The sequence below is a fragment of the Loxodonta africana genome, chromosome 4 (genome assembly GCF_030014295.1).
Source record: "Loxodonta africana isolate mLoxAfr1 chromosome 4, mLoxAfr1.hap2, whole genome shotgun sequence".
Lineage (NCBI taxonomy): Eukaryota > Metazoa > Chordata > Mammalia > Proboscidea > Elephantidae > Loxodonta > Loxodonta africana.
Genome location: NC_087345.1, coordinates 160,220,755 through 160,246,115, shown reverse-complemented (window position 1 = coordinate 160,246,115; position 25,361 = coordinate 160,220,755). Strand labels below are relative to the sequence as shown.

General features: G+C 34.8%; 1 protein-coding gene across 1 annotated transcript in view; it reads right to left on the bottom strand.

The window, feature by feature from the left end:
- The window catches only part of MALRD1 (MAM and LDL receptor class A domain containing 1), a 956,759-nt gene that overhangs the window by 535,290 nt on the left and 396,108 nt on the right, over positions 1 to 25,361 (bottom strand). Inside the window, exon 24 of the mRNA XM_064284901.1 lies at positions 22,363 to 22,576. Coding sequence (XP_064140971.1) covers positions 22,363 to 22,576 — 214 coding nt within the window. The remainder of the gene's footprint in view (positions 1 to 22,362; positions 22,577 to 25,361) is intronic.

Genomic DNA, 25,361 nt, shown 5'->3' with positions numbered 1-25,361 from the left:
CAATTTATATATGTATAATTCAGCAACATTGATTATATTCTTCAAGGTGTGCAACCATTCTTGCTGTTCTTTACTAAATAATTCTACCACCATTGACGTAAACTCAATGCACCCCCAGTAAAAACTCCCCTTTGCCCTTCCCATCCACCGCTGGTAACGATTAATAATCTTTGGTTTCTGTATTTGCTTATTTCATGTGAGATCATACAGTATCTGTCCTTTTGTGACCAACTTATTTCATGCAACATAAGGTTTTCAAGGTTTATCTATGCTGTGGCATGCATCAGGAATTCATTTCTCTTTATGGTGGAGTAATGTTCCATTGTGCAATATAACACATTTTGCTTATCCAGTCATCTGTTGATGGACATTTCGGCTGTTACTACCTTTTGGCTATTTTGAGAAGCACTGCAATGATCATTGGTGTACAAGTTTCTGTTTGCATTTAGGCCTTAACTTCTTCTGAGTATATACTTAGGACTGGGGCTGCTGGGTCATATGGTAGATCTATGTTCAACTTTTTGAGGAATCACCAAACTTTTCCACAGTAGCTATGCTATTTTACATTCCCACCAGTAATGGATGAGGGTTTCAGTTTCTCCCCAACATTGTCAGCACCTATAGTTTTTCATTATTTTGATCATTGCCATTATAATAGGGGTGAGGTAAGTATCTCAGTGTTGTTTTAATATGAATCTCCCTAATGGCTAATGACTTTGAGCATCTTTTCATGTACCTGTTGGCCATTTATAGGAGAAAGATGTGGCAGTCTACTTCGTAAGACGATTACAGCCTTGGAAACCCTGTAGGGCAGTTCTCCTCTGTCATACAGTGTTACTATGAATCAGAATTGATGGGACGGCAGGGGTTCTGGTTTTGCTTGGTTGGCCATTTAAACATCCTCTTTGGTGAATGCCTGTTCAAGTCCTTTGCCCATTTTTTTTTTAATTGGGTTGTTCCTCCTTTTGTTGTAAATTTGTAGAAGTTTTTTGTTTGTTTTTATTTTGGATATTAGACCTTTATCAGATATATAAAAAATTAAAAATTTTTTTTTTATGGTTCCTGAAAATTTTCTCCCAATCTGTAGGTTGTCTTTTCACATTTTTGATATATTACTTTGATGAACAACAGTATTTAATTTTATAAGGTCCTATTTATCTATTTTGTCTTGCTTCTCGTGCTTTTGTAGTCATATCTGATAATTCATCATTAAAATCTAGGTCCCAAAAAATTGCTCCTACATTTTCTTCTGAGAATATTATGATTTAAGTTTTCATTTAGGTCCTTGATCTATTTTGAGTTGGTTTTTTGTACATGGTATGAGGCATGGATCCTGATTCATTCTTCTGTATGTGGAAATCCAATTTTTCTAACACTATTTATTGAAGAGACTCTTCTTTCCCCATTGAATGGACTTAGCACACTTGTCAAAAATCAGTAGACCATAGCTAAAGGGATTTATTTCTGAACTTTCAAATCTATTCGATTGGTATATATGTCTGTTATCTTTTAATTACAGAAGCTTTATAGTATGCACTAAAATCAGGAATTGTGAATCCTCCTGCTTTATTCTTCTTCTTTGAGATTGTTTTAGCTATTCAGGGTCCCTTCCTCTTCCATATAAATTTGAGAGTTGGCTTTTGTATTTCTATAAAGGAGACTGTTGGAATTTTGAGGGTGAATGCATTTAATTCATACATTGCTTTGGGTAGTATGATGGTTAAGGTTATATGTCAGCTTGGCTAAGCCATGATTCTCAGTGATTTGGCAGATATTATGTAATAATCTTCTATTTTGCAATCTGATGTGAATGTCCAGTCAGTTGAAAGTGAAGCCTCCTTAAGGGTGTAGCCTTCATCCAACACATACGGTTGTTCTGGCAAAGCTTGCCCTCTCTCAATCCTGCATTCAACTAATCATCCTCTGACCTCTGCTTCTTGGGATGTGATCCAACAGCCTCCTGTCTGACCTGCAGACTCTGGGATTTGTCAAGTCATGCCGCCCCATGAGCCAGAAGCCTTCTGCCTGACCTGCTGTTTTTGAGTTCATCAGTCCCTGCAACCATGTGTGTCAGGGGAAGCCTCCAGCTTTGACCCCTGACCAGTGGATTTGGGACTTGCCAGCCTCCATAACTGCATGAGCCATTTCCTTGAATCAAATTTCTGTCTCTATATTTATTTATATACTTCACTGATTTTGCTCCTCTAGAGAACCCAGTCTAAGGCAGCTAGTATTGACATCGCAACAGTATTAAGCCTTTCAATCCAAGAACATGGAATGTCCTTTTTATTTAGGTCTTCTTTAACTTATTTTAATATGGTTTTATTGTTTTCTGTGGATTCTTTGGGATTTTTTTTTATATATGGGATGATGTTATCTGTGATAGAGAGAATTTTACTTCCTCTTTCCCAATTTGGACACATTTTATTTTCTGTCCTAGCCTAGTTGCTCTGTCTAGAACTTCCAGACTGATGCTGAATAGTAGTGGTGAGAGTGGGCGTCCCTGTCTTGTTCCTCATCTTAATGAAAAAGCTCTCATTCTCTATCCATTGAGTATGATGTTAGCTGTGGGTTTTTCATAAGTGTCCTTTATTATTTTCAGGGATTTCTCTTCTGTTCCTTTCTTGCTGAGTGTTCTTTATCATAAAAACTTATTAAATTTTGTAACATGCCTTTTTTGGATTGATTAAGATGATCATGTGGTTCTTTTCCTTTGTTATGTTAATGTGGTGTAATGCGTTGATTGATTTTCTAATGTTGAACCACCATTGCATTTCAGGGATAAATCCCACCTTATCCTGGTGTATAATCCTTTTAAAATGTTTTTAGATTTGGTTAGCTAGTATTTTGTTAAGTATTTTTGCATCTATATTCATTAGTGATACTAGTCTGTAGTTTTCTTGTGGTATCTCTGCTGGTTTGGGAATCAGAGTAATGCTTGTCTTACAGAGTGAGTTAGGTAGTTTTCCCTCTTCTTCTATTTTTTGGGAAACTATAAGTAGGATTGGAGTCACTTCTAGAAATGTACAGTAGAATTTTCCAGTGGATCCATCTGGTTGAAGACATTTCTTTGTTGGGAGGTTTTTGATTACTGACTCATATTCTTCACTTGTATGGGTCTGTTGAGATCTTCTATTTCTTCTTAAGTCAATGTAGGGAGGTTATGTATTTCAAGAAATTTCCTCCATGTTAATTGATTTGTTGGCATATAACTACTTATAATAATCCTTACAATCCTTTTTATTTCTGTATGATCAGTTGTAATGTCCCCACTTTTGTTTCTAACATAGTTGTATGTATTTATCCTCATACTTATCACTTCTGGTTCTCTTCATTCCTTCTTGAACATTCAACTGTTGTCATGTCCTTTCATTCTGAAAATTACTCTTTAGCATTTTTGTATAGTGCATGTTTGTGGATGATTAGCTCTTTGTTTTTCACTTATCTGAAAATGTTTTTATTTTGCCTTAATGTTTTGAAAGGATATTTCACTAGATGCAGGACTTTGTGTTGATCAAGCTTTCCCTCCGTTTATCACTTTAAATATATTCTTCCCCCTATTTTAAAGCCTCCTTTTTTTTTTCGGATGAGAAGTAAACTATCAAGCATATCATTGCTTCATTTTTTTTTTTCCTGATGACTTTCAAGATGTTCTCTTTATTTTTGTTTTTCATTAGTTGTATTAGTAGGTACATAGGTGTGGCTCAAAATTCCTTGCTACCAATTCTAACTTTTTGGACATCCTGGGCTCAGTTTCTGTTGACATCTTTTTCTCCTAAATGTATGCCACACTTTCCTGTTTTTTGACCTGTATTTTCTCTTTTTTACTTGTATGCAGTGAATTGTACCTGAGGCATAGGTAGTCTAGGTTATATCATATTCCTTAAAAGTGTGCTAGATTCTTTTCTAGCAGGAAGGCTCAGTCAGGTTTCGTTTCATTTTTTGTTAGGATGGCACTCTTCCAATTTAGTCCCACAGTATGCTCCTTAACTTAATGTGTGGCCTTATTGTGGTTTCACCTGAATGCTGAGGTTTCAGTGACACCTTTACACTGTGACCGCGCTGGAACTTTAAAGTGCCCCCAAACTGCAAGCACTTTCATGTAACTCCCAGCCCTGCAGCACATGAACTTAGTTATGGAGTTTCACCCTGTGCATGTTCACTCAAACGTTCAACAAAGACACATGACCCATGATTACTCTTCATATAAACTTCTGAGGCAGATATTCTGACTAATTCCCTTTTCTTAGGTACCCACTCTCTCAAATTCCAGCGACCTCAACAGACAAGAATTCTGATCCCTCTCCTCTGCTAAGTGACACTGCCAAAATTCCTGCACTCTACTTCTGCTCTGTGGAAGAAAATTTTCTTCAGTAGAAATCTGTGGTAACCCTGAAGCAATCATGAAACTCACCTTACGTATCCTCATCTCTCAAGGATCACAGTCCTATGTTACCTATAGTTTAATGTCTAAAAATATTTCTCTCATACAGCTGTGTTTGACAAAGGGCAAGTCTAGTGCCAGCTATTCTTTCATGGATGGAAGCAAATGTCTCACTTAATATTATTTTGTTGTTTATGTTCTAGTTTCTAAGTTTAATGATTCCTTTATCGTTAATGTTTTTTCATAATAAAAAAGCATTTATACTATAAATATAACAGTGACTAAAAGTATGCCTACATCACATTATTTTAAATATTTAAGCTTTTTATATTTATCTTTAAAAGTGTTTTAATTACATATTTGAATTTTTTTCATTTACTATTTATTTAGAAGAGTATAAAATTATGTATCTAATTGCCTCACTCTTTTAGATTAAACTTTGGATGTTAATATTTAGGTTTATTGTATTTTGGCCAAATAATAAAGTCTGTATAATTTTTACTACATAAAATTTATTAAATTGATTGTCATCAAAATTGTGACAAATTCATAAATTCAACAAGTGAGAATGGAAGGGTTATTTTAGTTTAGGTTCCTATTCCATTTGTAAATAATAATTTAACCATACTGATCATATTTTTCAAATCCTCTATGCCCGTATTTACTTCTGTTTTATTGTTGTTTACTTGATCAGGAAATCTGATAAAGGTATTGTGATACATGATTTAACAAAGAGATTTTCATATTTTTCTTTTTACTGCTTAGAGTTTAGTTTTATGTATTTGTAATGTTTTTTGAGGCATAAAGTTTCAAAAATTATATCTACTTTCTAGATTTCACCTATTACACCTTAACTGTTTTGATTCAGAAATTTACATCGATTAACTCTTTCTGTCCTGTTGATAATCTTTGTCCATATTTTAATTTGTTTTACCAGTGTCTATACTTATTTAATATTCACTCAAAATAGTCTTTTATCATAATTTACTGATTAATTTCTCAATTTTAATTTAGGTCAATTTTTAGTAGATCAAATTTTTTTTTTTAATTTCATGAAAAGTATCTTTCTTATATATTTTTGTTGTTGTAAGGTGTCATTGAGTCTATTTCAACTCATAGCAACCCTAAGTACAACAGAAGGAAACACTTCTCAGTCCTGTGCCATCCTCACAATCATTGTATGCTTAAACCCATTATTGCAGCCACTGTGTCAATCCATGTCATTGAGGGTCTTCCTCTTTTTTGCTGACCCTCTGACCCTCTAGTTTACCAAGCTTGATGTCCTTCTCCAGGACTAATTCCCCTGATAACATGTCTCACCATCCTCACTTCTAAGGAGCATTCTGGCTGTACTTCTTCTAAGACAGATTTCTTCGTTCTTCTGGCAATTCATAGTGTTATTAATACTCTTCACCAACACCATAATTCAAAAGCACCAGTCCTTCAGCCTTCCTTATTCATCGTCCAACTTTCCCATGCATATGAGGTGACTGAAAACATCATAGCTTGGGGTCAGGTGCACCTTAGTCCTCAGAGCAACATCCTTGCTTTTTAACACTTTAAAGACATCTTTTTTCAGAAGATTTGCCCAATGCAATGGGTCATTTGATTTCTTGACTGCAGTTTCCATGGGTGTAGATGGTGATTCCAAGTAAAATGAAATCCTTGACAACTTTCAGTATTATCATGATATTGCTTATTTGTCCAGTTGTGAAGATTTTTGTTTTCTTTATGTTGAGATGTAATCCATGCTGAAGGCTGTAGTCTTTGACCTTCATCAGTAAGTGCTTCAAGTCCTCTCCATTTTCAGCAAGCAAGGTTGTGTCATCTGCATACTGCAGGTTGTTAATCAGTCTCCCGTCAATCCTAATGCCACGTTCTTCTTTATATAATCCAGCTTCTCAGATTATTTGCTCAGCATATAGATTAAATAAGTACAGTGAAAGGATACAACCCTGACGCACACCTTTTCTGACTTAAACCATGCAGTATCCCCTCGTTCTGTTTGAACAACTGCCTCTTGATCTATGTACAGATTCCTCATGAGCTTAATTAAGTGTTCTGAAATTCCCATTATTTGAAATATTATCCATAATTTGTTATGATACACACAGTTGAATACCTTTGCATAGTCAGAACATAGGTAAGCATCTTTCTAGTATTCTTTGCTTTCAGCCATGATCCATCTGACATCAACAAAAATATCCCTCGTTTCACATCCTCTTCTGAATCCAGCTTGAAATTCTGGAAGTTCCCTGTCAATGTACTGCTGCAACCACTCTCAAATGATCTGCAGAAAAATTTTACTTGTGTATGATATTAGTGATATTGTTTGATAATTTCCACATTCTGTTGGACCACCTTTCTTTGGAATGGACATCAACATGGACCTCTTCTGATCGGTTGACCAGGTAGCTGTCTTCCAAATATCTTGGAATAGGTGAGTGAACACCTCCAGCATTGCATTCATTTGTTGAAACATCTCATTGGTATTCCATCAATACCTGGAGCCTTCTTTTCCACCAATGCCTTCAGTGTAGCTTAGACTTTTTCCTTCAGTACCATCAGTTCTTGATCATATGCTACTCCTGAAACAACTGAATGTCAAAAAATTATTTTTGGTACAGTGACTCTATGTTTTCCTTCTATCTTCTTTCGATACTTCATGCATCATTCAATGTTTTGCCCATAGAACTCTTCAATATTACAACTTGAGGCTTGAATTTTTTCTTCAGTTCTTTCAGCTTGAAATATGCTGAGTGTATTCTTCCCTTTTGGTTTTCTATCTCCAGGTCTTTGCACATTTCGTTATAAAACTACTTTGTATTCTCAGTGATTATCTTCTCAATGATCATTTCCAGGACATCTTCTTGGTGATTGAAATGTGAAAGTTGGGAACAAAGAATAAGGATCAGTAGTTGGAAAATATGGCCTTGGTGATAGAAACAATGCCGGAGATCACATGATAGAATTTTGCAAAACCAACAACTTATTATTGCAAATACTTTTTTCAACAATGTAAATGGTGACTATACACATGGACCTCGCTGGATGGGATACACAGGAATCAAATTGACTACATTTGTGGTAAGAGACAATGGAGAAGCTCAATATCACCAATCAGAACTAGGCCTGGGATCCACTGTGGAATAGACCATCAATTTATCATATGCAAGTTTGAGTTGAAGCTGAAGAACATTAAACAAGTCCATGAGAACCAAAGTATGACCTTAAGTACATCCCATCTGAATTTAGAGATTATCTTAAGAATAGATTTGATGCATCGAACACTAATGACAGAGGACCAGACGAATAGTGGAATGATATCAAGAGCATTACAGAAGAAAGCAAAAGAGCATTAAAAAGACAGGAAAAAAAGAAAAGCCCAACATAGATGTTGGAAGAGACTCTGAAACTTGCGTAGAGTAGCTAAAGCAAAAGTAATAAAAGATAAAGTAAAAGAGCTGAACAGAAGATTTCAAAGGGCTTTCTTATATAGACTATTATTTATATTTGTTATGTTCGAAACCCTAAGGGGCAGTACTACTTTGTCCTATAGGGTCGCTGTGAGTTGGAATTGACTCAGTGGCAACAGGTTTGGTTTTATTGTCTTCTTCATTATTAAAGTGTACATAGATTCGATTTCCATTTTCTGTAATATCTATTATTTCCTCTCCAGGAAAAAAAAAAATAGCTCATCTCAGTGAACTTTTCTTCATTCTGAGAGATATTTTCAGATTTGTGCTCCTTGTTCACTCTTCCATGTCACTGCTTAAAAATTCTTTGTGAACTGTAACTGATCTCCTTGTAATCTTTCCTTCTCTTATACAAACCATACTATTTTTTTTTTTCTCTTCTCTTCTCCCTTATGGGCTTCCCTCATGATTCACACAACCCATAATTTCACATATGATATTGATGACGCAAACATAGCTTTTTATTTTTCTGGTCACTGTAATCAATACATTTCAGAAGAAATATATTCCTCTAACGCTCTTATTTTTTATTTTTCTTGTACTGGCCTACATTTAGACATGATTTCATATGGTTTGTTGTCTCTGAGGCATTAAGGTGTTATTAAGTTTATTATAGGCTTGTTTGTTTAGTTCTGATTTCTTGTTTTATTGTGTTTTGATACATCTGGATGGGTGGGGCAGGCATGATACTCTAGCCACTAATTTGGCAGTACTGGGGCACTTACCACCTGTTTTTGGGTGGGTGCAACAGTGGCTTGAGTGTAATGCAGGTCTCTGTTCACTGGTCATGCAGGACAGCTGAGGGGATTGGGTGGGCATTGTCCATGGTCTGTCATCAATCCAGTGGCACAGGAGTGGGAGGGGGTATTCGCTGAGTGGATGCTGGGGCAGGTGGGGTGGGTTTGGCAGGCAAGCGGGGGCCACGGTCATCATCACTCACCAGGTGGGGGTGTATGTGTGGAGGGTGGGTGCATATGTGTTCATAGTGTCACTGCCACTTTTCAGGCATGAGTATGTGAGTGGTAGTCACGTATACATGTGGGCACTCAGTTGCCACTACTCACTGGGTCTAGTGGTGTGGGTGGTGGGCAGGTGTGCTCACAGATCCTCTGCTCAGCAGGTGGAGGGAGTGGGTGACACGCAAGTGCGTGTGTAGTTGCCGCCACTCACTGGTTTGGGGGGGGAGTGGGTGCATGCATGAATGTGCAATCACACAATCACCACAACTTGCTGAGCTGAAGGAGGGTTTGGGAAGTGGACAGGTAAGTGCATGGGAGTGCACTTACTATCACTGTTTGAGTAGGTAGGAGGGGTGTCAGACAGGGCTGGGTTGGGGGATGGGAGGCTCATATTATGGTCCCTGGTTAGGCAGGTTGGCTGGGGTATGGGACCCTCTGTCGCTTCCAGTTAGGAGGATGAGGGGAGAGGGAGTGCGCCCCTTGGGCAAGCAGATGGGGGTGCCTGGGTACTTTCATTTTACTGCTGTCAGCAGTTGGGACCTGCCCCACAAGTGATCCACCACTTTGTATGTGTCACCCATTCCAGATGTCAGTGACTGCCATTTGTGACTATACCTGGCTCTGATCCTGGAGCAGAGTCTGGATCCTGGCTTCCTCCCTGCACTGGGGATGGCAAGGTCCCTGGAATTCTTATTCTCCTTTCTGTGCTTTCCTTTCTTAGATTCAGATCACGACCCACTCAGATGGTTTCTCTCTGGGTGTATTTATATAGTTTCTCTGTCTCTTATGGGCAATCTGTGAAGTTGCCCTCCTGTGCTCATTGCCCGGGATTGCCATTGGCTTTGTCTCAAGATGCCCACATTGAGTCAGGATGGCTGGCAGAGCCCCTGAACTCCATTTCACTCCTCATTCACTGCATTCATTTAATTTTTTTCCCAGTTGATGTTCAATTATCCCTCCTTTTCGATGTGCAGAGTTACGGGACTGTTATCTGCATCTGTTTCACTTCGTTTCTTGGGCCTTTGTTGTAGAGGGATGGTAAAAAGATCTAACTAGTCCATCATCTTGGCTCCTGTCCTTTCTGATTTTTTTTTTAATTTTAAATGAAAAAACTGGAAAGTGTGTGACCACATTAATATAGTGTCTGTTTACTCTGATTATATCAGTTTGGATAGGATTAATGATGTGTAAAAACAAAGGAAATTTGACAAATGAAATTTAATATGGATAAATGATAAATCTCACCAGCTTAAAATATAAATTGTTGAGATGAGTGTGGCTCAGCGTGGCTATGAGTGGGAAATAGATTTAACACCATTATGTGTGAAAAGTAATTTCTAAACTTATGAATTCAATATTAGAAAAAAACTATACAAAGCTGTGCCTGACAGTTGAAAAGGCTTTTGTGTGTGTGAGAGAGAGAGTATTCTCTCTCATGAAAATGCTAAACAGGAATTTGGTAATTCTTCTTCCTCACCACTATTACCCGCCACTTCAAAGAAGTTATAGAAATGATTCTTTTATTGGTTAGTGTTCTAATTATCAATTCATTCAATAGTAATTTATCCCTCATGGAGTTCTCTCACCATTATAACAGAATGTGGTAAGTACTATAATGGAGATATAAAATTTATGATTAATTGTAACTGGAATAAAAGCTAATCCTTCACAGAAACCTTAGTGTTATTCCCTGCTTTAGGTTAAACTAATTTCTATTACCCTCTTCAACTCTAAGATTCTTTGATTTTATAATTCTAATTACCTGAACTTAATATCATATTGTGAAAAATTATTTGTATTTTATTTATTTGTATAATTTATACAATGCTGTATCTATTATTTTCCAAATATCTTCTTTATTTAATTAAATGGTGTTTTCAATAAAAAGTAATTATCAATGGAAAAAGAAAGAAGATACAAATTACCTATGTTACAAATGAAGACACAGATATCACCACAGACTGGACGACAAAAGGCTGATAATGGGATACTATGGAGAACTCTACATGCATAAATTTGAGAACATAGATGAAATGGACCGATTCTTTGAAAAAGATAAAGTCACCCAATATGAAACAGATAATCTGAATAGGTCAATAACTATTAAGGACATTGGGCCCATAATTTAAAAAAGTCCTAGAAAAGAGATCTCCAGGCCTAGACCATAAATAAAGACTTAAAATTGTCCCTATTGGCAAATAACATGAACATCTATGTAGAAAATCTAAAGAATATGCCTGAAAACTCTGACGACCAATAAATAATCCAGCAAGGTCATAGGACAACATACAAAATTATTTTGTCATTGTATTTCTATATATCAACAAGGAACACCTGGAAACCAAAATTAAAAATATAATTCCATTTACAATCACTCCAAAATTTAATACTTAGATGTAAAACTAACAAAACATGTAGAAGTCTTGTATGCTGAAAACTGCAAAATGGGGAGACAGCATACAAATGGATTGGAAAACTTAACACATTAAAGATGTCAATTATCACCAAATTATAATAACTAAGGCAATTTTGGAAAAGAAGGCTAAATAGGGAGAAATCTCTCTACTCCATTTTAAGACTTACAACATCAGTAATCAAGAGCGTCCAGTATTGGTGGAAGGACAGACACTTAGAGCAACAAGCAGAATAGAGAACCAGAAATAGCTCCATACAAGTACTACCAATTAATTTTTGACAAAGATGTAAAAGTAATGAAATCAAGAGAGGATAGCTATGTCAACGGTGCTGGTACAATTGGATACTCAAAGGCAAAAAATAAATAAATAAACTTTTACTGAAGCCTCACACTTTACACAAGAATTAACAAAATGGACCACAGACTTAAATTAACTTGTAAAACAATAAAACTTTCAGAAGAAAACATAGGAGAAATTCTGGGACCAGTTCAAAAAATTGTACTTCATCAAATTAAAAACTGTTGTTCTGCAAAAGACTGTTAGCGGGATGAATATACAAAAGCATGGGAGAAAATATTTACCAATCACATATCTGAAAAAGGACTAATACCTAGAATAGGTAACCAAACCTGTTGCTAGGAAGTCAATTCCAACACATAGGAACCCTACAGAACAGAGTAGGACTGCCTCATAGGGTTTCCAAGGCTGTAAACTTTTATGGAAGTAGACTGCCACATATTTCCTGTGCAGAGTGGCTGGTGAGTTTGAATCGCTGAACTTTTGGGTAGCTGCCAAGCACTTAACCACAGCACCACCAGAGCTCCTTGAACTAGATAAAAAAAACTCTCAAAACTCAAATTAAAAAAAAAAAAAAAATTGATTAGAAAATGGGCAAAAGACATGAAGAGACATTTCATCAAAAAGGATATAAAGATGGCAGACAAACACATGAAGAAATGTTCAATCTCACTAATCATCAGGGAAATGCAAATTAATACCATGATGATATATTACTCCACACTTCTAAGAGTAGCAAAATTAAATTTTAAAAAATGATGATAATACCAAATACTAATAAGGATATGGATAAACTGGATTTCTCCTGTATTGCTGGTGGGAATGTGAAATGGTACAACTACTATAGAAAATAGTTTCATGATATCGTACATTCATACCATTGAATGCTACTCAGCAATAAAAAGGAACAACTGCATTTATACACAACAAATTGGACAGATTTCTTGGATGGTATGCTGAGAGAGAAAAGCCAGCCACATAATGTGTGGTTCCATTTATATAACTTTTTCAAAATGACAACTATAAAAGAATGACAACTATAGAGATGAAAAATTTAGTGGTTATCTGACACTAGGCATAATGGAAGACAAGTAGGTGGGTGTGACTATACAGAAGTATAGATGGAGTATTTCTGTATCCTGACTGTGGTAATGGTTACACAAGTCTACACGTGTGATAAAATGGCAGAGAACTATATACATATTGAACCAATGTCAGTTTTCTGGTTTTGATACCCTACTATAGTTATGTAAGGTGTTACCACTGAGGGAAACTGCCTGAAGGATATACAGGATCGCTTTGTAGTATCTTTGTCATAGGAGCCCTGGTTGCACAGTGGTTAAAGCACTAAACTGCTAACTGAAAGGTCAGCAGTTTGAAACCACCAGCAGATCTGCAAGAGAAAGATGTGGTAGTCTGCTTCCTTAAAGATTTACAGTCTTGGAAACCCTATGGGGTAGCTATGACTTGGAGTTGACTCAACGGCAGTGGGTCAGCATCTTTGTCACTTCCTATGAATTGATAATAATTTCAAAATAAAAAGTTAAAAAAAAGTAATATCATCTGCCAATTATCATTGGGTGATGTCATTAGGAATTTCTGAAACAGTTATTTTCTTTGTACTTTCTTAATCTATGTAAGAAGTAATAACAAATACTCTAAACAACATTCTCCGAACTGTGTTTCATAGTATAATAGTTCTATCAGGAGTATATTGATTTCTATACAAAAAGGAGTGTGGGGCTAGGTGATTTGGAAAAGCCCTATGTTGAATACCAATCTTTTGAAAATTCAGAATGCATGTTATATATTAAACTTTTAGAAAATCTGGCTTATCTCATAGTTGATCCAGAGAAGCCCCTCACACACACAACTTTTTCTTCCCCGATGACTTGAGAATTCTGGTTTCATAACTTGGGAAATATTACCCTAACATATGTCAATTAAAATATTGAGTTAGTGAAAGCAGGGGCACAGTTGATAACTTTGGAAACATAATGGCAGCTTTCTGAGCCCTAGTCACTCAGCTGCAGCCTATAATAATGAATTCCTGAAGGTTAGGACAGCTGATCCTCACAGGAAGCCTGACTTATTAACATAATGATACCTGACCTACTTTTCAACATAATCTCCCAAAGAAAACAAAAGCCATTCACAGTCCATGGTTAATAAAGTCCCTGAAAACACACTGGTTGCTTTCAACATGCTATATTACTTTTATGAAAGCCCACATTTGGGTTAGTATTTATATATGACTAAATTATCTCGCTTTCTCCTTTCCAAAAGTGCTTTGCTCTTATTTTAACATTCACAATATGAATGTTTATGCACCTATCTCTTACTAAACCCCCAAGCCAACCAGCAGCTCTGAAATTATTCAGGCTGTATCTTGAGTGGCTTGTTTGTTTGTTTTGCTCCAGGGCCACATCTCATGGAGGAATCCAGTGCTTATCAAGTAAATAAATGAAAAGGAAATGAGATAATAACACATCAGGAAACACAAGTATATGATTATTGGCTGAGAACACTAATTACCTAGGTCAATGGTTTTCAGTTTCCAGTGTGATCCACCCTATTGCAATGTGGCCTTTCCACAGTGGCACACTACACTTTTAAATTTATTTTTGCCATAAATGAGCACAAATTCTGATTTGGTAAAATATTTCAGATGGAGCATTGAGCTGAATATGGTCGAGAAGTAATATACAATTTATTGTGAATAAAAAATAATAGACAATATCATAGCATCAAACCAAAGATGACCCTCCCCAGAAATGCATGTGTTCACTAGGAAATGAGAGAACTCTGCTATAGCAAATGAGGAAGGGCAGTCAAGACAATAAACAAGCCAGCCTAAACACAAAATAAAAAACAGTCCTCAAAGACAACTAAGTGTGCAGAAAAATTATGGTTGTGTGTTTATGGAAAGTAAATACATTGTTATTGATATTGCTATAATATAGAAATAACTATTTCAATTATTGATGACTTGTTTAATATTGCTTTCAGTTTTTTTTTAATTTCTTCAAATACACAAGATTTTTTTTTACACAAGATATTACATGGCTTGACTAATATATACATATTTTTTCAACCTTCACTCAAATGTCAATTTCTCAAAGAGGACTCCTCTGACTGCCCCTTAAGACTGTAACCCACCACTCCCAGAATTTTTTTTCCACTTTCTCTATTTTTTTCCAGAGCACTTATCACCATGAGATACTATGTGTTATTTTACTTATTTTATGTTTGTATTCCCATCATCACTAAAGAATAGAAGTTCCATGAGGGCAGGAATTTTGACTGTTTTGTTCACTGCGTTATGCCAAGTAACTAGAATATAATCTTTAGCACAAAATAAATGCTCAATAAATATTTATTGAGTAAATAAATTAAATTTCTTTTTTTAAATTTCTTAACATCTCCAACAAATTACATCACACAACCAAATACATAAACGTAACACTTAAAATTTTATATGAAAACAATTAAATCAATTAACTTTATCCTGAAAATACATACAGATGGATTTTTTTTTTTTTAATCAAAGATTCAATACACCCACTCCTCACTTATTGACATGATTAGGTTACAAAGACTGGGTGATTATATGAAATCAGCATTATGCAAAAATGGAAGATAACCACATCAGATCACAAAATGGAAGATGACTACATCATTACATAACTGTGAAATTACCTCATTATATAACTACCAAACCACTGATAATCATGGCCCAGCCAAGTGGAAACATAACCTTAACGATCACAGCCAGTATTACCCTTGTCTCGCACCTTGGTGTTTGCTACCATTAGGCTTACATTGTTAATACACAAAATAGTCGGATAGGAGATTTTTTTACTATTTTTGTAAATGTGAAATGTTGAATAACAAGATAGCTGGAAAGTGAGGAGTAGGAGTACTGCCAATGATTAAAATTATGACATTTCTATGTATGTTCAAAAGGAAACAAAGAATAAAATAATAGCTCTCCTTTCTCAGCGGAATGCTTTTCCTAAATTTTGTATTGTTTAGGTGACTGCGTCTCAAATTTTAAGGCACATGTCAATCATTTGAAAATCTTCTTAAGAAGCAGTGTATGATTCAGTAAGTCTGGGGTGGAGTCTGAAATTCTGCATTTCTAACAGCTCCGCTAATGCTGTTTGTCCATGGACCAAGAATTGAACAGCAGTGTTTAGATCACTTTTCAGCAGTGTTAAATTGTACACTCAGGTGCTTTAAAAAATAAATGATATCTGAGGAATTTTCCATCCAATAGAAAAAAATGCACTTAAAAATATTTTGAATTTACTTGATAAGGCTGTTATTAAGTAACTGAGTGTAAGAGTTTGGATTATTGTTTATCAAATATTCTTTACTCTCTCACTTCCAACCGGAGGAGAGCATATTTCCCCATCTCACTGATTTGGGGCTTTGATATGTGACCCGTTTTGGGCAACAGGATGTTAAAAGACGTGACGCAGGCAAGGATTAGACATGTGCTTAAAAGTTTGGGCTAGTGCCATTGTGTTCATGCTTTTTGCTCTAAGAAGAAGGTGCTTTAGGTAGCTGCCATTCCAAAAAGGATAAAAAAAAACATGTGGATTGGGGTCTTGGCCTTGCCCACACCTTGGGGCTGAGCCCTGTTGAGCTCAGCCAAAATAAACAAAATCCAGCCAGGGCGATAAATGAGAGAGAATTTTTTTTTTTAGTTGACACTGAATTTTGTTGTTTACTATTCTCAGAGAGGATGAAGATATTTGTAATGCATGTATTTGACAGGACCCCTGGTGATCCAGTGGTTAAGAGCACAGCTGCTAACCAAAAGGTCGGCAGTTTGAATCCACCAGTCGCTCCTTGAAAACCATTCAGGGCAGTTCTACTCCATCCTGTAGGGTCACTATGAGTTGGAATTGACTCGACAGCTATGGGTTTGGGCACACCAGAAAGGCTAAAATCCAAAAGACAATCTGAGGATGTAAAGGATGTAGGCTATCGGAGCACAAATCCACCACTTGTGGGGATGTGAACTGATGTAATCTCTGGAAAATTCTTTGGAAGCATTTACAAAAGCTGGCCATACACATACATACCGTATGACCCAGTAATTTCACTCCTAGGTAAATACCTAACAGAAATGAGTACATATGTTCACCAAAGACATGTACAAGAGTATACATAGCTAGCCCCAAACTGTAAACAGCCCATCGACAAAGAGAATGGATAAATATATTATGATGTATTCAAATAATGGAATATAAGCAATGAGCACGAATGAACTATTGTTATATGCAGTATGTTTGAATGCTAAAACATATTTTGTAAAAGAAGTCAGACACGCAAGTTCATAACGTATGATTCCATGAAGTTCAAAAATAGGCAAAGCTATTCTATAAAGAGAAAAGTAAGACAGTGATTACCTTTGAGGGTAAGGAGTGCCTGGAAGGGAGGCAGGGATTCCTGCATGCTGCTTCTGTTCTGTCTTAACCTGAGTGGTTGTTACTTGGGTGTGTACTTTGTAAAAAATGCATTAAGCTATATAATGATTATTTGAGTGCCTTTTCTGTGTGTATGTCTGTTATTTTTACTTAAAATACTACACAGTGCTTTTAGCTTAAGTACTTCCTTGGTCAATCTTTTTATTATGTACTTTTTAATTAGCATTTTCTTTATTAAAATAAAATTACCCCCCCCCCCAAAAGTGCTTTATAAGCCACAAATACTCCCATCAACAGTACATGAAATTTCACATTGCTCTGCATTGTGGACTTTGCCAAGCTGGTTGATGTGAACTGAAGTCACACTAGGCTCTAATTTGTATTTTGCTAATTAATAATGAGTTTGTATATCTTCTTATATTTTTATTGGCCAGTTGGTTTTCCTTTTTGATCAAGTGCCTGTTTTAACATTTTTGGCTAATTTTTATATTGAATTATTGCCTTTTTCATTATTGATTTTAAGTTTTTTATTCGTCTCCATTGGTCAACCTGAAGTTGACTATGCAAAAAAACTATGTTGTAGTAATTAAAAAAAAATTAGGGAAGGGTTATTAACATAAGGTTTGATACACGTTAGAGCAACTCTTCTAACTTGTCTTCAAGATCTTTTGGCTACTCCTGGCACATTTATAAGTCTTAGAACTAGATATTCAAGTTTCACGTACCATCTGTTGGGATTTTGATTGAATCTCTATATCAATTTGCAGAGAATTTAAAATTTTATAATATCGAATCATCTAATAGCTCTAAACTGTTTAAGCCTTCTTAATGACATTCAGTCAAGTTTGATGATATTTCGTGAGAAATCTTCCAGGTATTTGTAGATTTATTACATGGTACCTAATATTTCTGATGTCGTATAAGTGCTATTTTTTTAATCAAAAATCATTTTCTTATTGTTTGTTTATAGTATATAGAAAAATTGATTCTCTATGATATAGATAGGCTGTGTACTTAGTATACATACATAAATATAAATGATACATATCTATTTTTATTTTTTAATCTCACAACTTTGTTGAATTATCTTATTAATACTAATTCATTTCTAGATTATTTTAGATCTCCTATGAAGATAGAATCTTATCTTTTAAAATAATGAATGTTCTGTGGGATTTTATTTGGTGGTTATACCACTTATTTCCTTTTCTTGCTTTATTGCACTTGGTAGAATCTCTAGTATATTGTTGAATAAAAGTGGAGAAATGGGGATCCTTATCTTGTTCCTGATTTCAAAGAGGAAAATCATGTTTTCCATGACTTACTATTAAATATTACATTTTATATATTTATACAATTTTTTCTCATTAAAGAATGTATGTAATTTGGTAAGAGCTTTTTCATCTATTGAAATAATGTGTTTTTTTCTTCTCTAATCTCTTGAAGTGGTGAATTACATTATTATCACCAACTATTATATCGATTTTGTATTTCATGGAGAAACCCAAAATAGTCAAAATGTATGTTAAATATTGTTGAATTGTTTTGTAATTATTTTGGGGAAGAATTTTTGCATCATTGAGGAAAATTAACATATGTTTTTCCCTACTCATGTCTATTTTAAAGGGTTTGGTACCTGACTTATGTTTGCCTTGACACTAAATTATTTGAGGAATTCTCTTTATTTCTAGTCTCTAGAAAATTTGAGTAAAATTAAAATTATTTCTCTCATAAATGTTTGCTAAAATTTGCCAATTAGTCCATATATCTGGACTCAATGTTTTCTTGGTAGAAAAGTTTTCTCACTATTAATTCATGTTTGTTAAATTATTATAAGACTATCTAAGTTTTGATTTCATCTTCATTTTTTGAAGTTATATTTTGATAATATTTTTCTATATCTTCTAAATTTTCAAATTTATGCCATAACCCCTTTTATATTTTATAACAATATTAATATTTTTATCATTAATAAATAACATCCTCTTTTTAAATCTTAAATATACACTTGGCTAAGTCAGACCTCCTTCAAGAATTTGTTCAAATATCTTCCCATTCAGGTCTATCCTTGATATCCTACTTAATATTTTAACCTTCCTTCCTTGCATTTCTGATCTCCCTTGCCTTATTCTCTATTTTTCCTCATAGCATTTATCACTTTTAACAAACTATGTAATTTACTTTACACACACACACATTTTTTTTTTTCTGTTTATCATAAGAATATATGTTCGTGAGGATAAGTAACTTGTCTGTTTGTTTAGTGAGGTATACCGGGAGTCTCAACATCTAACACATAAAAAGTGCTGGATAAATATGTGTTAATTAAATTTGATATTGTCTTCTATCTCTTGATCATTCTTGACAGAGTTCTGAAAATTGTAGCACTCTTTTCAAATCCTCTCTATTGTACATTTGTGTTCTATTTCATTAATTGGCAGTATTAGCTAATTGTTAGTTTCTGCTATAAGAATTTTAGGGCGACACATTTTTCTCTAAGTACTGGAGTAACTAATCCCACTGGTTTTTTAATGCATCAGTATTTTTCTGTTCAACTTTTTTCTATTTCTATTGCTAGAATTTTCAAAAGTGTGAGATTTATCAGTTATTAAAAATGTGTTTCTTCGTACAAATAGGGAATTTTAAGGCATGGTCTTATAATTGATTTCTAGCCTAAATCAAATGACATACTGTCTTGTCACATTAACCTATAGAAAATTATTAAAATTTGCTCAATGCTTAAGAATACAATCTCTTTTCTTTTGTTAATTGTCCTTTGTGTGTTTGAAAAGGATGGATATCCACAGTTTGTAAATGTAGTACTACACATGCCCATTAGGTTCAGATCATTAATTGTGCTGCTCAAATATCCTATATCTTTACTAATCACAGTGCAGAATAAAATTATCTTGGGTAAGCCTGAGATATTCTCAATTATGTATCAACAAATATGCTAATTAGAATGTATATGAATATGGAAAATATGTTTTTCAGAGTAATCTGTATTTTATTTTTTATAAGATTTTGATTTTCCTAGATACAAATATCACTTTCTTTGACTATGCTCTATATTTTCAACATATTCTGTAAATTATAAAATAAAATAATAAATAGCATTTTCATTTTTCTTCTAGATTTTGTTTTTATAGTCTACCCTGATGTACAGAAAATTAAATCAGCAGATACTTTTTATTATAAAGAATTATTTTCTTCTCCTTTAGTGATAGCCTATTCCTTTAAAAATAGTTTAATTTTTCACTCCTTTTTGTAATTCTTAGATAGGAGACTTTAACGTCAAATACTTGATTGGTTCTCAGTCAAATTTCTGAAATCAGCTGATGTGGTGGCTCAGTTCCCCCCCACCATTTTTCTAAGTTTAATTAGAACATCAATGTTTCCATCAAACGTAGGATAAAACCATCCATAATTCATAAAGCAGATTCTAGCCATTCTATAATTAAAACATAACATTTAAAACTAGTAGACTAGGAATACAGCTGAATTTTTAAAAATATATATTAAAAAACTACTATGTAAAAAAACATAATCATATAACAAGAAATAATGCTAAATATTGGCTGCTTTTTTTTTTTAGGGTTTATTCCAACTTCTTGTTTGTTTTAAGGGGCTGAAAAAGTTTCCCTTTTCTCATGCAATATCTGCAACTAATTAAGTTTTACTGGCCAGTATTACTGACGTGGGTGGGCTCACCTAAAACCTAAAGAGATTTGAAACTCAATTCACCAAAAAGCACCTTCTAGTAACACTTTCCCTCCAAAGACTTATGATTACGTTTGCCTTTATTTTTATACCAAGTAGCTACCAAGACAGTAAGTTCTTAATACATATCTGATCCCCTTTGTATATCAGCATCTTTTCCCAAATATGAGGGGCTTCCCCAAAACATTCACAATTTTAGAGCTGAAATACAAAGAAAAACTTAGCAAAAATCAAATCGATACTTTAAATCTAAAAACAGTGTGTTATATCACTAGGAAAGCAATATGTTCACAAAATTACAATAAGTTTCAAAAGGAAGTATCTGCACTACTCACCTGATACATTTTTGTAATACTCAAAAGAAAATGGCAATTTAAAAAAATGTGCATTTGATGCAGAAAATAAGTTAAGTGTAGGAGAAATTAAATTAAAAATTTTAGTGTAGGAGAAAATATTTATAAAGTAGAGGTGAACATTAATAGTATATCCAAGATTAGCCAAAATGTTTTGCTTGGTTCATATACGATAAAAATGGATATTATAAAAGATAATCCGTAATTGATACAACAAATAGTTATGTAGTATATATAGGACTTCCATAGCTCTACTATGTTTTTAAGATTCAGTTTTATACAGATGTACATGGGAAAAGAAGTGGTTCATAAATCAAAGTACTTGGGTTCTAGTATCAGTTCTGCCAGTACTGGTTTTATGAACTTGGACAAAGCCCCCCTTGTCAGTAGCCTCATCCGTGGCGATGGATAATAATATCCGTCCCACTTACCTCTCGGGCTTCTGTGAGGATCAAATGGAGGTTAGTAGGTAAAGGGACTTTGAAAAGTTGAAAGAAGTTCTTTATAAATGTGAGCTGTTATTATACTGAAGTTATTCTTGACATTCTAGATTTGGTGTCACAAGAAAAGGAAGAGCAAACCCTAATCCTCTAGTTTAGAGACTATTACAAGTGGTACTGGAAAAATTTGTCAGCCTTCATTTTGACAGTATACATTCACCCCATTTGCCATGAAATGAAGCAACAATTGGGCTGTGTTGCAGAATTTTACAGGCTTACCAGAATGAGCACATGTGGCCCATTTAGCCGTTTTTTTTTTTTTTAATTTTAATAGGTGTTGTTTATTATGAGTTGATCTCCTACAATAATAATGCATTATCTGATATGTATCTCCTTTAAGAGATCACCTTGTCTACTTTATACATTATCTGGGTATTAATTTTTTGTTTTCTACCAACCTATCATATCTGACGAGTGGCACAAAATAATGACAATTCTCTGAAATGCATCAAATAAGAAGCGGTCCACCACCCCGCATGAATTAGCTTTCACGGGTGATCTTTTGCTTGTCAGTTTTCCAAGCATCTTTCATATGGAAAATACTTGGTATCATTCTGTTTGTCTTTGAAGGCACCAGTTTTCCACTTGATCTCCAATCACCTCACACACACACAAAGCCAACAACTAGTTTTAACTTAATTATTGTTCGAAATTAAGTATTGAGAGGGAGAAAGGAATGTATTTAAACAGTTAAACCACTTCAACTGCTCTGCTGCTAAAATATAGCTACTCTGTCCATCTCAGCAATGAACACACTGCAGAGAGTAAGGACATGGGAAGTGAAGGCAAAAGTCAGGAAACAGAACGTTTGTACTTACTGCAAATGAAAGTCGTTTCATCTGAGTTATCAGCACAATCATTCACAAAATCACACAGCTTGTCCTTTGGAATGCAGTGCTGGTTAGCACACATGAATTCCTCAGCAGTACATTTCCTGTCTGGGCTAAGTAAAGGGGAACAACCTTGGAAGGAGATGTCATCCACGGCCACATCTCCGATGTAACTGATGCCGCGTTTTGCCCTGAAGATAATCTTAAAAAAAAAAGAAAAAAATGGAAAAGCTGGTTTCAGTTGCACCCTCAATCAAGTAGTTCAAAACTTGAAGCAAACGCTAAATAGAGCATGTAGAGATTGAATCTGGTAAAAGTTTCCATAATGATTCTGATCCAGGAAACTTGAGGGTCCCCTAAAATCTGTACCATCCTTGAAACCTAAGAATGTGGGCGTGGCATCACTCCTGCCTCATGTCTAGGTTTCTGTGAGGTCTAGAAAAGTGGTGGGAGTCACCAACCCACTACTGCTGATTCTGCCAGCTCTCAGATCCTAACCAAGACCTGCTCCTGGAAGCAGGAGGCCAATCAGGTGACAGAATGTACCAAAGAAAAAAGATGCTAGTATGTCCTTTATTTTCCCAGTTCTGGCCATTCCTCAGATCTGTCCACACCAAGTATTTGAAAGCTAAAAGATAGCAACCCTCAATACCATAAGTTTCATTGATTTTTAATTGGCCAGTGATGAAAAATAATAAAAGGAGTCACTAAGGTGATTCTATCTTAGTTTGTAACATTACCACTACTTGGAATAACAATGGGGACTGTTCATAGGACATAAAAATTCATGTTTAGTTTCAATTTTCTAAATGAAATTAATCCAGACTGTTTCTGTCACCTCTTATTGCAGGTCAAAGATTTAACTGTATTAATATGAGAAAAATTCATATATTTTAAAATAAAATAGAACAATTAGAGATGAGTTACATGAAGGTTCAGATTTACCTCATTAGTGATTTTATACAAAATATTTTTTGCTATCAAACTTCTAAATACCTCTTGATCAATTCTAAACAGCTGTTTTTCTTGAAAAAATTATTTTTCCCTCAAGATGTGGTGTGCCTTCATACTACTGCGTGAGCGTAGGTGTTTTCCTCTTAAGATGAGAGGATAGAATAATTGAAATGGTGCCTCTCACATTATCAAAATAGAAATTCAACGGTATTAAGATATTTAATTTGCATAAAAGGAATTAATTGTTGTTCTTCACAGCAGATGTCCTGGAAAACAAAAATTTGTTGGCTGGATAAAAATCCTAGAGGTGATTAAGAAGAGATCGGTCTAGAAAAAGTAACATGAAGTACAGCTTTCTTATAAGGGAAACTGAGTCCAAGAAAAGCATAATATAAAAACTGGAAAATTTATTCTGTCCTCTGGATACATCTAAACATTTAAGTATGAATGGAATGCTCCATGAATAAGGTATCAGCTAACTCCATGAGTGTTCAGCATTAATCTTTTTATCTGCGATCCTATAGACACACTCTTAGCTGTCTGCCATATACAAATCATCGCTTAAATCCTTATGCTCCATATAATGTTGGTTGGGATTCCATAGACTTTAATATTAAATGTGGTAAAACTTTTTAAAGAGAGCAACTATGACACATCTTTTTTCAGGTAGAATAAAAGCAGGGTCAATTATTTTGTGGAATTAGAGAGGCAATATGGCATATCAATTAGATTGTAGACTCTTAGATGCCTGCCTATATTTAAATTCTGTCTCTGCCATTTAGTGGTTACATAAATTGGCAAGTTATTTAACTTCTAGACATTTCTGTTTTCTAATCTATAAATTGGAGACAACAATGCTATTTGCCTCAAAGGTTGTTATGAAAATTAAATGAATGAATATTTGTAAAATTCTTACAGTAGTACTTAGCACATAGTAAGTGTGATACATGTGATTGCTATTGGCATAAAATTATATTTAAAAATTTTGTTTTAATTTGGAGGTTCCCCCCAAAAATGATGCAAAATGCCCACAGCTACTTCAGCATACAAATTCTAGAAATATCTTATAATTTCACTCAAGGATTGAAGACCCCATCTTTCTGAGGCTAAAGGGAACAATATTGTAAGAATAGAAGCATGATGGACAGCATACTGGCTCATCACTATATTCATCGCTATATTCATAGTGCCTTGTGCACAGTAAATACTCAATAAGCTTTTACTGAAGAAATCAATGAACCGTGCCAAACATCAAATATTCACAAGCCATTAAGATTTAGCTTTAAGATTCAGATAACATGGGTATACTTCTCTTCAGTCAAATTCCAATATGCGAAACATTAGAATTTCACAAAGGCTAAATGAACTGGTCTTTCTTGCTTACATCCTCTTTAATGTTATTTTGAATATGATTTTACTTTACAAATATCCTGTTTTCACAGAACTAGTTAAATATTCACCATCTGGGGTGAAAGCTTCTGTCTGGCAGCCACAAAACGTCCACATATTCTTGCTGAGGATTCTTTGTGCCTCAGTTAAAGGAGTTCGGAGGTTAAAGTCAGAATCCTTCTCGCAGTAGATTTTCCTGTTGTGCAAAACGTGCAAGGCCATCATATTGCTGCCCAATCTTTACTCCAGTAGGTTTAACTTATTTCTTATCCTTTTTATAAATTATCTACACATTAGCCATAAGAAAACTGTATTCTAGTGAGAGGCTGAAAATCTGAGATTTATTGCAGAGACTATCACTCTAAGAAATTGGACATAATGTCATACAAAGGCCTTTATCCAACAGTATTCAGCTTGTGATTCTGTTGTAGTTGAGGGAGACTAACCCACCAGAGAAAGCACATGACTCTAGACATATTTACTGAGCCTTCACAGCAGAGTTGGTTACTGTGCTGGGCATACAGAGAACTAGAGATGCAACATTTAGCAAAGATCTCATCCCTTCTGTCTAGAGATGAGGGAAATATTCATGGAAATAAACCCTGGGAAGTTAAGGTTAAGAAAAAATTGTTTTCCAACACAAA